The following is a 12,722-nucleotide window of genomic DNA, read 5'->3' as shown; positions in this document are numbered from 1 at the left end:
CATCTATTTCCCTACAGTCTATATCTTCCATATCCTTTTCCACAGTAAAAACTGATGCAAAATACTCATTTAGTATTTCCCCCATTTTCTGCGGCTCCACACAAAAGCTGCCTTGCTGATCTTTGAGGGGTCCTATTCTCTCCCTAGTTACCCTTTTGTCCTTAATGTATTTGTAAAAACCCTTTGGATTCTCCTTAATGCTATTTGCCAAAGCTATCTCATGTCCCCTTTTTGCCCTCCTGATTTCCCTCTTCAGTAAACTCCTTTTTTTATACTCTTCTAAGGATTCACTCAATCTATCCTGTCTAGATCTTACATATGCTTCCTTCTTTTTCTTAATCAAACCCTCAATTTCTTTATTCATCCAGCATTCCCTATACCTACCAGCCTTCCCTTTTACCCTGACAGGGATATACTTTCTCTGGATTCTTATCTCCTTTCTGAAGGCTTCCCATTTTCCAGCTGTCCATTTACCTGCGAACATCTGCCCCCAATCAGCTTTTGAAAGTTCTTGCCTAATGCTGTCAAAATTGGCCTTCCTCCAATTTAGAACATCAACTTTTAGATCTGGTCTATCCTTTTCCATCATTTATTTTAAATCTAATAGAATTATGGTCGCTGCCCCCAAAGTGCTCCCCCCACTGACAGCTCAGTCACCTGCCCTGCCTTATTTCCCAAGAGTAGGTCAAGTTTTGCACCTTCTCCAGTAGGTACATCCACATACTGAATCAGAATTTTCTGGTACACACTTATCAAATTCCTCTCCATCTCAACCCTTAACATTATGACAGTCCCAGTCGTCTATGTTTGGAGAGTTAAAATCCCCTACCATAACCACCCTATTATTCTTACAGATGGCTGAGATCTCCTTACAAGTTTGCTTCTCAATTTCCCTCTGACTATTAGGGGGTCTATAATATAATCCCAATAAGGTTACCATCCCTTTCTTATTTCTCAGTTCCACACAAATAACTTCCCTCAGCACAGCTGTAATGCTATCCCTTATCAAAAATGTGACTCCCCTCTTGCTTCCCTTTCTATCCTTCCTGTAAATTTTTATCCTGGAACATTAAGCTGCCATTCCTGCCCATCCCTGAGCCATGTTTCTGGGGTCTCGGGGCTTTGTATATAGAATTGTGACCAGAAGTGTTTTTATTTGCATGTGTTCCCATGAAGGACTGGTGATATGGAATGATGCAACTACTTGGAGACCACATCCGTCCTTTTAACACCAGGAACAGGTAGCACGTCTGAAACTAGTCATACTTTGTGTTTATATACTGAGGGTCCAGACACCACTTGATGAGGGTGGCATTGGATATGCTCCCTCCCCCATCCAGAGCTTGACACCAGATGAAGTGGACGATGGCTTGAGTGACTACACTGGCACAGCGCCATGTACAAAACACTTGATGACCAGGATTTTACTTGCAATGGAAAAGAGGTAGTGTTCCATCTGCCCAGTTTCTGCCTCATGTCAGCAACACTCTCCTCCCAGGTCTTTGGACATGCTTTGTTCTCCAAACCATATTCTCATCACCTTCAGATAACCTGTCCTGCTGGTAAAGGGTAGAAAGGATCAGTTGTCCCAGTTCCCAAAGAAGTGGCCTCGCTCTTTACCTTGGCTCCCAAGGCCAGTTTGAACAAATTGCACATGCTCATGAGTCTGTAAACTGACAGCGGATCTGTGCAAAATATGGTGGCATCATCCATGTACTGGGAGACTTTGATCTGCAGGCCCCCGCTGCCTGGAAATGTTGCCCCCCTCATGCTCGGATCCTTTCTGATGGACTCAGAAAAACGCTATATATGATACTTTAAACAAGATGAGATAGTGGGCAGCCCTGCCTGACTCCATATCTGATTGGGAAGCTTTCTGATTCCCAACCACTGATTGAGACCACATTAACAATGTTGGTGTGGAACAGTTAGATCCAATTTTGAAATCCTTCCTCCAAAGCCCATTTTGGAGAGCACATTCCACATGTAGGTGTGTGATATCCTGTCAAAGGCTGCTTTCTGGCCCAGGCTGAGAAGGCAAGCTTCCACCTCCCTGTCCAGCACATAGGCGATCGTATCCCTGAGGAGATGAGGCTCTCCATGATTGTCCTGCCCAACACAGCACAGGTTTGGTGGGGTGAATCATCATCAATCCCAGAGCAGACCTGATCTGGTTGGTGATGGTTTTAGACAGGATTTTGTAACCTGGCATTCAGTGAAATTTGTCACTGATTTTCTAATTTCCTCCCTCTTCCCCTTTCTGCTTGTTAATGAGGGTGGTAATACCTTTCCTCATGGGTTCACATATGCTACTGCCAGAAGCATGATGTTGTATGCCTCTAGCAGGTCCCGGACAATCCAGAACTAAAGCGCTGAATACAGCTCTGCCAGTAAGCCATCCCTTCTGGGAGTTTTATTCTTTTCAAAGGACTTAAGGGCCTCTGTCAGCTTAACCAATAACGGCCATCCAGCCTCACCCACATGTCAAATCTAAGACCTCCATGATAGATGACCGGAACAACTGGGAGACTGTGTCATGAGTGTGACATAAAAGGATTTGCTGATCCTCAGGATGTCAAACTGGGAGTATGTTACTGAGCTGCCACTTTCCTTCAGACTACTGAGCACTGAGCTCTCCCTGTGCACCTTCTGGAAAAAGAAATGTGAGCACATCTCATCCCGCTCCACGGTGTGGACTCTGGACCAGAAGATTATCTTGGAGACTTTTGAAGCAAAGATTGAGATTTTCTGGCTCTTCATCTCCTGAGGATTCTCCTTGACATCGACCCTCCCATTGTCTGCAGCTTTTCTGGAGATTTTGATAATTTCACCTGTCTCCCTCTCTCTCCTTCTGAGAACCTTTGACTATGATGCTCCCCCTGATAACTTCTCTCTAGTGTTCCAACAAAGTATTTTAATTCAACTATAGCACAACTGATGGTAGCATTCTAGTGCAATATTTCATTTCCCACTTTGACATTCCTGTGCCCTCTTTCAACAAGAGTTGAAATTTTGCATCTTGTGTTGCATTTTAAGGGCTGAGGTGGACTTTCCACCCCTAAATAAAAGGTTAGTGGTGAGCCATGACTATGCGATTGGCTTACTTGAGCGACTTCACACCTTTTTGGGTAATTAATTGGCTCAATATGGGCCTTCGGCCTCCACTGGGGAGGAATCTTTGCGCCTGAGAGCTGCTAGCCAATCAAATGATGGTATCTTTCAACCCTACAGTAGCACTGGTTCTGGCCACCACTACCAGAATTGCAGGAGACAATCTCAAACAAAAGAACTCCACTTCAAAGATTTCACTGGTGGCTACACGCTGATGTTAGCCTCCCTAACACTGGTAACATCCCAGCAACAGTAGGAAGTCTGCCTTAAGTGGCCTCAACTGGTTCACATGTAAATGAACCACCCAATGCTGGTAAAAGTTATTACTGCATGGGGCACATAAATAGGGATTTTTAATCTACAATGATGTCCTGTTTTTTTAAAAAAGATAAAATTCCAACTGATATTTATGCTGTTGCATATAGTAAGAACTGTTGGATTGTTCAAGTCTATCTTTGTCTAGACTGTATCAACTTTATTGTTGGCCAGCAGGTAAGAGTTTACTCACCAATTTACATAATTCACATCCTGTACCTATCCAGTTTGTCAAAACCAATTATAAAATTACCAGAAAAATGAAGTTAGACATATCTATTTCCAGGACCAGTCCTTTCTTTTAAATAAAACATGTTTAATCAGTAACTCATTAGAAGCATGTAGCGAGGACTTTTCATCCTGTCATTGCATAATATAAGGTGACAAAAAACAAGCTTTATTTTTGACTTGTTACACGTCCAATGTGAATCACGAAGCCATTCTTTCTCTTTGCTTAATCCTAAACAGCTGTTTGCTGAAGCTTTCACCATGATCAGATTTACACTTAGGTGGGGAAAATACTGAAATATTTTAAAGGTCAAATGTATTGAAACTTTTAAAAGTCAAACACCCACAAGTGGTGCTGTGTATCATATCCCTGCTGACTAACAATGAGGAAAATCAATAGTCAAATCAGTCCCCAGAGACAGCAGGTGTCCCATAGAATATTTACTGATGGATGGATGAACATGATGTCAGCCAGTTACGCATCTGGCCAGTTTGCCTTCTGGATCCACAGAGATTAATGCTAGGAAGCTTAGCCGATAATGAACAATGCAAAGTACTTTGGGCAGCTGTGTCCCATTTTTTTGTGCAAAGGTTAGATTACAATGCTGTAGCTCCGTGTATAAACCAAATTAGCTATGGTTGAATTTGAGTTGCATTGCAAGCTGTATTGTGACACTAGCTTTTAGTTGACCCTTTTACGGAGTCATGGCACTAAACCTTGATTTGTTGCGTGGCTGCTACTTGTAGCCTTTTCTTTTCCCAAAAAATCACATGCTGCTTATGGAAACTTATTCATTCTGATCAATGCTACTTACGGAAAAAAAAACTCCTCCAGTACAGATGACCCTTTTAATAACTGAAATCGAGAGTGCGAATCAAAATTGTCACAAATTCTGTTTTTTGATTTTGTTTTGTTTTTAAAAGATTGATCCCACTTTTCACTAAAATCTTACTGTTCCTTTGGGAAATCACCTGTTCTCCTTTTGTCTCCCTCTGTTGTCAAACACTGTAAATTATGTAATAAATTTCTGAAAATTACATCAATGCAAATGTAAATGTTGTGTTAGAGAGAAATCTATAGCTGCCCTTAAAAATGACTTGGAGGTGCCAGTGTTGAACTGGGTGGACAAAGTTTAAAAATCACAACACCAGGTTAAGTCCAACAGCTTTATTTGAAAGCACTAACTTATTCTCCACAACCATCTGATAAGGGAGCAGCGCTCCGAAAGCTAGTGGTTCCAAATAAATCTGTTGAACTATAACCTAGTTTTGTGATTTTTAACCTTGCCCTTAAAACGATAGCAATAGTGTGCTTGAGTCAAGAGCAGGTCATTTTGACGTTGCTGGGGGGTAGCCAGAGAGGGCAGTTAAGATGCAACCATGTCAGCATGAGACCTTTAACTTGAACCAAATAAGGATGATGTCCTTTTAGTGAACAAAGTGTATCAGTGAGCCAGTTGGATTTTATTGACCAGTCTGACTGATCTATGATAACTTAAATATGTCATTTATTTTCTAATGTCCAGATTTTGTGAATAAGAAATTGTTTAAGGATTTTAGAGATTTGGTCACATGCGTGAAAATGTTATCAGGCTTCAAAGCTCATTTAACGTCATAGAATTTTACAGCACAAAGATCCTATGCCCCATGCCATTTCTCCGATTTTAGCCATTTTCGTCCTGTTCCCATGCCCTTTCTCTTGCCCTTTTCTAATATTTTCTTTGAACTATTTATCTACTTGCATCTTTTAAAAGCTACTTTAGATTAATATGCACAATCTTTTGATACGAAATTCACAACCTTTGCTTAAACTATTTTCAACCTCATTCTTTATGATTTTGATCTTTTAATGCACGCCTGTCCATTACCAACAGAGGGAAAATTATTTTTTCACTTGTGTTCAACGCTATGAATTGTTTTCCATCTCCATACTAATTCATATAATCCCAGTTTACTTAATGCCGTTTCTTATATAAAGCTTTTATAATATCGAATACCTTGACTTCCTCTCAACTAGGACATTCAGACAGGGCATATTAAATAACTGGCTTAACTCATAATTGGGTTGAGTGTTCTCTGCTTGCCTTTGTACTCCACGGTTCAATTCAAAAATCCAGCATCTCGTACTACTTTTGAATAGCTTTTGTAAACTTGCCCTTCATTTATAATGATTTGTGTATCTGAATTTTTAAATCCTTCTTAGTACTTCCTTAGTCATCTTTAGACGTTCTTCCAAAGTTCTCATTTGAGTAAGTTTAATTCAACATCAATTGTGTAATCTACTTGTATGCTTTTGCATCACTTGCAGTCCCCCTTACAGTCGCCTACAATAGTTTGAGTGTTTTGTACTATTATAACCCAAGTTGCAGGAAGTGCCATTCACCAGTTACCTTTTGTTCTGGAAAGGCTTCAATTTTAAAATTCTCATCCACGTTTTCAAATTCCTCCATCTCCTCAGCCTTTTTTTTCCTGTCACTTTCTGTAACACTCTGAGATCTCTGTGCTCCTCACATTAAAGACACATGAGACTTGAATTGTTCTACCATAACTGCTGTACCTTCAGCCTCCTAAGACTTAAGCACTGAAATTTTCTTCCAGAACCTTTTTGTTTCTATTTCTCTCATCGCTGCCACAATATTCATCAAAATTTTTGACCAATATTTTGTAAACTATTCTAGCTTCCTATTATGCGACATATTTTTGAATTTGTTGACTCTGCTATGAAGTACCTTAGCACATTTATATGATGCATTTTTGTTATTATATACTGTTTCTGTATGTACTGTTCACTGGAGCACTTGTCAACTACATATTCAAATATCCCTTGATCTGTATCCTATTTCTAGGAATTCAAGTGTGATAGAAACTTTACATGTTGAAATGGAGTTGATAGGCACCACACAAATTGGACTTTATTCAATTATTTTTAACCCAGCTTTCCTCTCTGGCCCTTAAAGCCCTTGATTCCCTGGTCAATGAAAAATCTGTCCATTAGCCTAGAATATTTTCATTAACTAAGCCTCTGCTGCTTGCTGGAAAAGACAATTCCAAGAATTAATGGCTCTTTTAAAGAAGTTCCTTCTCATTTTTGTCTAAAATTGACGACCTGCCCACTATAGATTTTTCTAGTCGACCATTCAGATGAAACATATCTGGGGAAGATGGGACTGGAACAGAGATTTTCTGGCCCCGAGGTAGGCAAACTATCACTGTACCTCCACTGTGTTGTGGAATGGGTAATGTCAATTAACTTAGTAATGAGCTCAATTGGAAATTATATTTACATAAACAGTTTAAGTTGAGCAGGCTGGTGATTTTGGCACCTGATCACTTGCCATCATATGGGGGGGATGCATAGATGTGGGCTTTCACCTCTGCACATCTGTTCTCCCTGCTGTGAAATCATGCCTGGAGAAGGGTGGAAGAATTTGAATGTTAGCTTTTTTTTCGCACTTGTATTTTGCTCTTGTATTGTCCCATAAATGGAAAAATAAGTGATTTTTCTACTGCAGTCCCTTTTTCCCAACAGGGATGAGGAAGACTTTCTTCCCTGATGGTCGTGATTTTGTGGAATTATTTATTGCAGAGAGTTGTAGAGGCTGAATCATTAAGTATTACATATATGGAATGAGCTGCCAGAGGAAGTGGTGGAGGCTAGTACAATTGCAACATTTAAGAGGCATTTGGATGGGTATATGACTAGGAAGAGTTTGGAGGGATATGGGCCAGGTGCTGGCATGTGGGACTAGATTGGATTGGGATATCTAGTTGGCATGGACGGGTCGGACCGAAGGGTCTGTTTCCATGCTGTACGTCTCTATGACTCGAAGTATATTTAAGGTGGAGATAGACAAATTTTTAAAATCAGTGACGGAATCTAGAGTGAGGGAGAAAAGTGAGATGAGGATTATCCGATCAGCCATGATCTAACCGAATGGTGAACGTGGACTCAATGAACTGAATAACCTGTTTTTGCTCCAACATCTAATGGCCTGACATAAGGGCCCAATCTTGTTGATGTATCCAGAGTTTCATCTACCAGTTGGAGAGTCTGGTCTGAACATGACATGCTCTCTCACTTAAGGATTGTCTGCTGAACAATAGGCCAGTGGGGATCTGATGAGGTGTGGACCTCCCCAAGGGAAGGTAAATATTAAAAGTTGGGGGCCAGATAATGGCAGCTTGTGCTCAGCAGGCCACAAAGGCAGGTGGTGGCTATTTCAGGGAAAACGATTGCACATGTCCAAGGATTATCGAGCAACCTTGGTCACAACTAAATAATGGGAGGTTTTGGTGTTCTGCAAGGAAGGAGACCTGGAGAGAGAGCTGGGAAGAAGGGCTGCTGCAGAGCCCCTGCAATGTCCAGCCCCTCAATTGGGCACTGGCAGCCTTTATTAAAGGGAGTCCCTAGAGATGCCAAGGTGGTTGTACCGTCTGAGGTGCTGCATGCATGACAACATGCCTAACCACAAGTCAAAACTAGTGGTGGTGGTCCGTGATGTTTAAATGGTCATTGATTCACCTCTAAAGAGTCTCAAATGGAAATTAGGCCGGAAGGTAAACCATGGACTGTCCCACACCGATCTTAATTCTGGTGGAGGAGGAGATGCTGTGGGATTCAGGTATGAAACCATCCTGCCTCATTTAAAATGCCCTTCCAGCTTCCTAGCTGACCTCTGGCCAAGAGCAGTGGATTCCACCCAAGCAGCTTTCATAGCAGCTAGAGTACTTTTTTTTCAATTATGTGAGTACACTGGTACCAACACTAAATGTATCCAGCTTATTAAATCTCACTCCTGGAGCCTTTTTCTCATATAGAGTCATTGAGATGTACAGCATGGAAACAGACCCTTCGGTCCAACCCGTCCTTGCCGATCAGATATCCCAACCCAATCTAGTCCCACCTGCCAGCACCCGGCCCATGTCCCTCCAAACCCTTCCTATTCATATACCCATCCAAATGCTTCTTAAATGTTGCAAATGTACTAGCCTCCACTACATCCTCTGGCAGCTCATTCCTATAAGTTTCATTCTTCTAAATAATTTGTTTAAATAATCATTTGTCTGATCTGAATTTTGATATGTGATTGATTTCTAAGTCTTGTAGAGCAAGAATATTTTCTGGAGGGCAAATATTGGTGAATCTATTAAAGTGCAGATTTTTAACATTACTTGGATTCACAATACTGTGACACATTCTCTGATTATGAAGGAGATTCTTCAGTTAAGTGCAACCATTTGAACTGTGCCTGAATGCAATCCATTCGCCCTGGAGGTAAAGTCTCTTTCAGTGCTGGTCATCTGGATGACTGTTCCCTTCCACTCTGCAGGCAATAACTCATTTCTCCTGGAGTGTTCCACTGTAGAATAGGGCGACACAGGAACGGAAATGCTGTTTCTATGTTTCTTTCAATGCCACACACAGTCTCTCTGAAATAAAGGGGAAGGGTTCTCTAGACTTCAGCTAGGAATTGGATGTGGTTTACTTTAACTTTGAAATGGTGTAAGAAGTCTGAGAATACCCGCTTACATTTGACAGCTCGTTACCCCTAGTTTGTGAATGGAAAATTCCAGTAAGTGCTCATACCAATGCTGGAGCTTGAAGTGATACATACACCAGCTGTGCAGGGAATTTGCAGGAGTGTGTTGCAAAGTAATGTCTTTGCAAGGAATTGGGTTGTGTAAAGCAAAAGTAACTTTTACTTTTGTTGAAAGGAAGTAAGATCACTTAAGCAAGACGTTTGAATTTTAAAACTTCAACGTGGCTCCGAGCTACAAAGAAATCAACATTTGACATCTGTGCTACATAAGATCTCTGTTTAATTGTTGAGCAAGTTGGTATCTCTGCAAGACTAAATGCTGTGAACCCTCTTAGTAAGATGATTGTAAAACGTGAGTAACTACTGAATATTGATTATCTAGTTTTATTGAACGAATCTATAAGTATTATAATGTTATGAGATTCCTGGTCTTGAAATGTAATTTGTTTGACTTTCACTGAACTGCTGGTAGAACAAATTAGTTAATTCATTAAAATAAGCTAAATTTCTGATTTTAAGGTATCTAGTTTTATTAACTTCTCATCAGCTTGAGTAGTTTTTAATAAAGGAACAAATAAATATGAAAAATTTTGAAAAATCTTTAGTTTTTCAAGCATGTATAATGCATTTTATAGTTAGTTACCAAAATCTTTTTAATTTTTAATGTTTTTCCAAATCTGAGGGGTTATTGCTTTGCCTGTTAATAGTTTAGATGAATGAGGAGGGGATGATCGGCAGTGGAATCCATTCCCTTTATGAGGCATGGACTGAAGACCAAAGATGCTCACATCTTCCCTTCCATTCAGACTGAAACTTATACGACATATTTACTAAGCTGATAAACATTACTGTGATTTTGAAAATATGCCACTTTTGAAATGGTTAAATATTTATTACGATCTGTCTGTATTTGGGAAAGCGACTGTGTTTATCAAGCAATGGAAAGTATTAGGTTTTTGATTTTGTACTAGTGAAGTTGAGATAAACAGTGTAAAAAGAGCTGCTGTTTAGAAGTGTTTGAGCTGAGCTATCAACAATATGCTTTATTAAATAATGAGCTATATGTCTATAGAAATGGGCAAAGTTAAAAATCTCAACACCTGGGTTATAGTCCAACCGGTTTATTTGGAAGCACTATCTTTAACAGCGCTGCTCCTTTATCAGGTGGTTGGAAGGAGCAGTGCTAGTAAAGTTAGTGCTTCCAAATACATCTGTTGGACTATAACCTGGTGTTGTGATTTTTAACTTTGATCACCCCAGTCCAACACTACTTCTCCAAATCTATAGAAATGGTGTAGGCGTTCTGCTGTCCTGGTTTTTGTTGTAAACTTAATTTCTAAATTGATGCTATTGCAGAGAAAGATGTAGGATTATTGGTTTCTCCAAGGGGTGATTCATGGTGACTTAAAAAAATGTGAGTTATGCAAGAAATATTCTGTTGAGGGAGATCGCCACCATCATTAGCCAAGAGAAGATCAATCTTTTGTCTCTTTCGTGTGGTCTTGGGAGATCTCCATAACTTGTTTTTCCAGTTTTCATGTCTATTTTCCTGCTAAGATACTATTTCAGGCACTACCAGTATTTGTTCATTTATAGACCAATTCCATTCTCCTCCTCTTGATATCCATAGTGATACACCTTTTACATGGTACCCAATGTTGGAAAGCAGAAATCCTTGCTGATTTATGCCTTCTCTAAATTGAGCACCATGGTAAGTTTGTTTTCTAGTTGAAATCAGCTCACTTACAACGGACCAGGCATGGGATCTGAACATTTCCCAAACTTAAGACCTCATCTCTTCAAGGTTCATTTGTCACATGACTATTGGCGAATTTTGGATTCTAAGTGACTAAATGACATTACATTATTGTCACATACATACTGAGAAAATATATCTTTCCCAGGTTGAGTAACATTTTGAGTAATGGGCAGTATTGTATGCACTGGAACATTCATGGTGAATCTTTATTTCAGTAAGGTTTTGATCTAATGAAAAGGGACTGTATTACCCTTCTTCAGATTCAGTGAGAGAACTAAGTAAGTGCCTTTTTTTTTTTTGCTTCTTTTCTAAAATAAATTGGTCAAAGCCTGAAAGTAATTTGCCTGGATAAATTCCCTCTTTTTTTGGCAAATGATTTTTCAAAGCTGTTAAGAATAAATGTTATCTAGTGAAAACAAAGTCATAGTTTGATGTATAGCTCTGTGAACTTTGATGCCCAATTGATTACACTGTGCATGTAGTAATGTCATAACCTTGGGGAAATAATTAGGGTCCAGAGCTTAAGTGGACCAGGAATTAAATTGCTTAACAGCGCAGTCATTGGGCAGAGGTTTCATTCTTAAAAATGAGAATGCAGAAAATCTCTCTCAAGCATCACAACATTAAAAAATTATTCTTATTGAACTAGCCTTGTCGTAAGGAAATCTCTTTAGCATTGTTAAAAAATTAAACTCCAGCATTGACAATAATAAATTCAGGAATTACTTCAAAAGTTTAAGTTTTGAAAATAATTGAATGTAATTTTAAGAACAGCACAGTTAGGGGACTGCTCCATTAACTCTGAATTTTTCAATTGAGCTGAGTTATGCTGGCTCTCTGTGAACATAATGTTACACCACAATGCAATCATTGTACATATTGTAAATGGCACTTTTTTTTACTGTATAATGCCATGTGGCTGAATAGTTTGGGAAATGGAAATTATGTAATTCTAAGCTTGGAGTTTACACATTGTTTCCTCAAGTCTTTTGACACTTTCTATTGTACCAGGTCTGCGTGGCGCCTGTCTCTAACTGGGTGGGAAAGCTTATTTAATTCAAATCCAAGGGGGATACGTTCCAAGATACTTCATCCTTAGAGGTCATAAAACATGGCTTTCCAAATAGAGTAGAGATTGAGCGCTAATTTTGGCATTACAAGCTCCCAGGCAGCAAGGACTGCTGTGGAGCTTTAATAGTGCGAAAAGCTATGTGGTCCTTTCTAAATCGCCAAGATTGTCTTTAAAGTGGGTGTATCCTAATTGATTAAATATGGAGGTTTGAATGCTATGTTGAAAAGCCCTGTGGAGAGGTAGATATGTAAACAATGCAAAAAAGTAAATTTTCTTTAGTTCAGAGTCTAAACTGAACACACTTGCCAACCTACACCCCCTCAGATCTTTTTCCCCTCTTCACGCAACTCCCTACCTCAACTCTCTCAAGGGAGCTCATCTCCAGCAACATGTTGAGATCCCAGTGGGAATAAATTTGGGAAGCACTGGCACAAATGTTCAGACTTTCATACTTAATATTTTTCTCTACAATTAATACCTGGCTCTGCTTCCTACTATGAACCTTTTTTTATGATGTTGAGCTCATTTGAAATTTTGCTGTTTTCATCCTAACTTGCATAACCTCCAATTCACCATCACTTTTGCATCCCTGACCTACTGCAATTGCTGGTTCAGCAATGTTTTGAATTTAAAACTCTATATCTGATTTCGACCTCCTCCATGTGCCTCTAATCTCCTCCAGCTCTACCCTTCTTGA

At 39.7% G+C, this 12,722-nt stretch overlaps 1 protein-coding gene across 5 annotated transcripts in view; it reads left to right on the top strand.

The window, feature by feature from the left end:
• The window catches only part of LOC122556533 (rho GTPase-activating protein 7-like), a 166,719-nt gene that overhangs the window by 130,933 nt on the left and 23,064 nt on the right, over positions 1–12,722 (top strand). Inside the window, exon 1 of one of the 5 annotated variants that reach the window (XM_043703303.1) lies at positions 9,296–9,546. The exons of 3 other annotated variants lie outside the window; for them this stretch is intronic. In XM_043703303.1, the coding sequence (XP_043559238.1) occupies positions 9,534–9,546 (13 nt within the window). In that variant the 5' untranslated portion in view covers positions 9,296–9,533. Of the gene's footprint in view, positions 1–9,295; positions 9,547–12,722 lie in introns of those variants that run through there. One more of the 5 variants, XM_043703305.1, reaches the window with a different exon arrangement.

Source organism: Chiloscyllium plagiosum, chromosome 14 (assembly GCF_004010195.1).
Source record: "Chiloscyllium plagiosum isolate BGI_BamShark_2017 chromosome 14, ASM401019v2, whole genome shotgun sequence".
NCBI lineage: Eukaryota > Metazoa > Chordata > Chondrichthyes > Orectolobiformes > Hemiscylliidae > Chiloscyllium > Chiloscyllium plagiosum.
The sequence above is the reverse complement of the archived record's forward strand: the minus strand, read 5'-3'. Positions and strand labels throughout refer to the sequence as shown.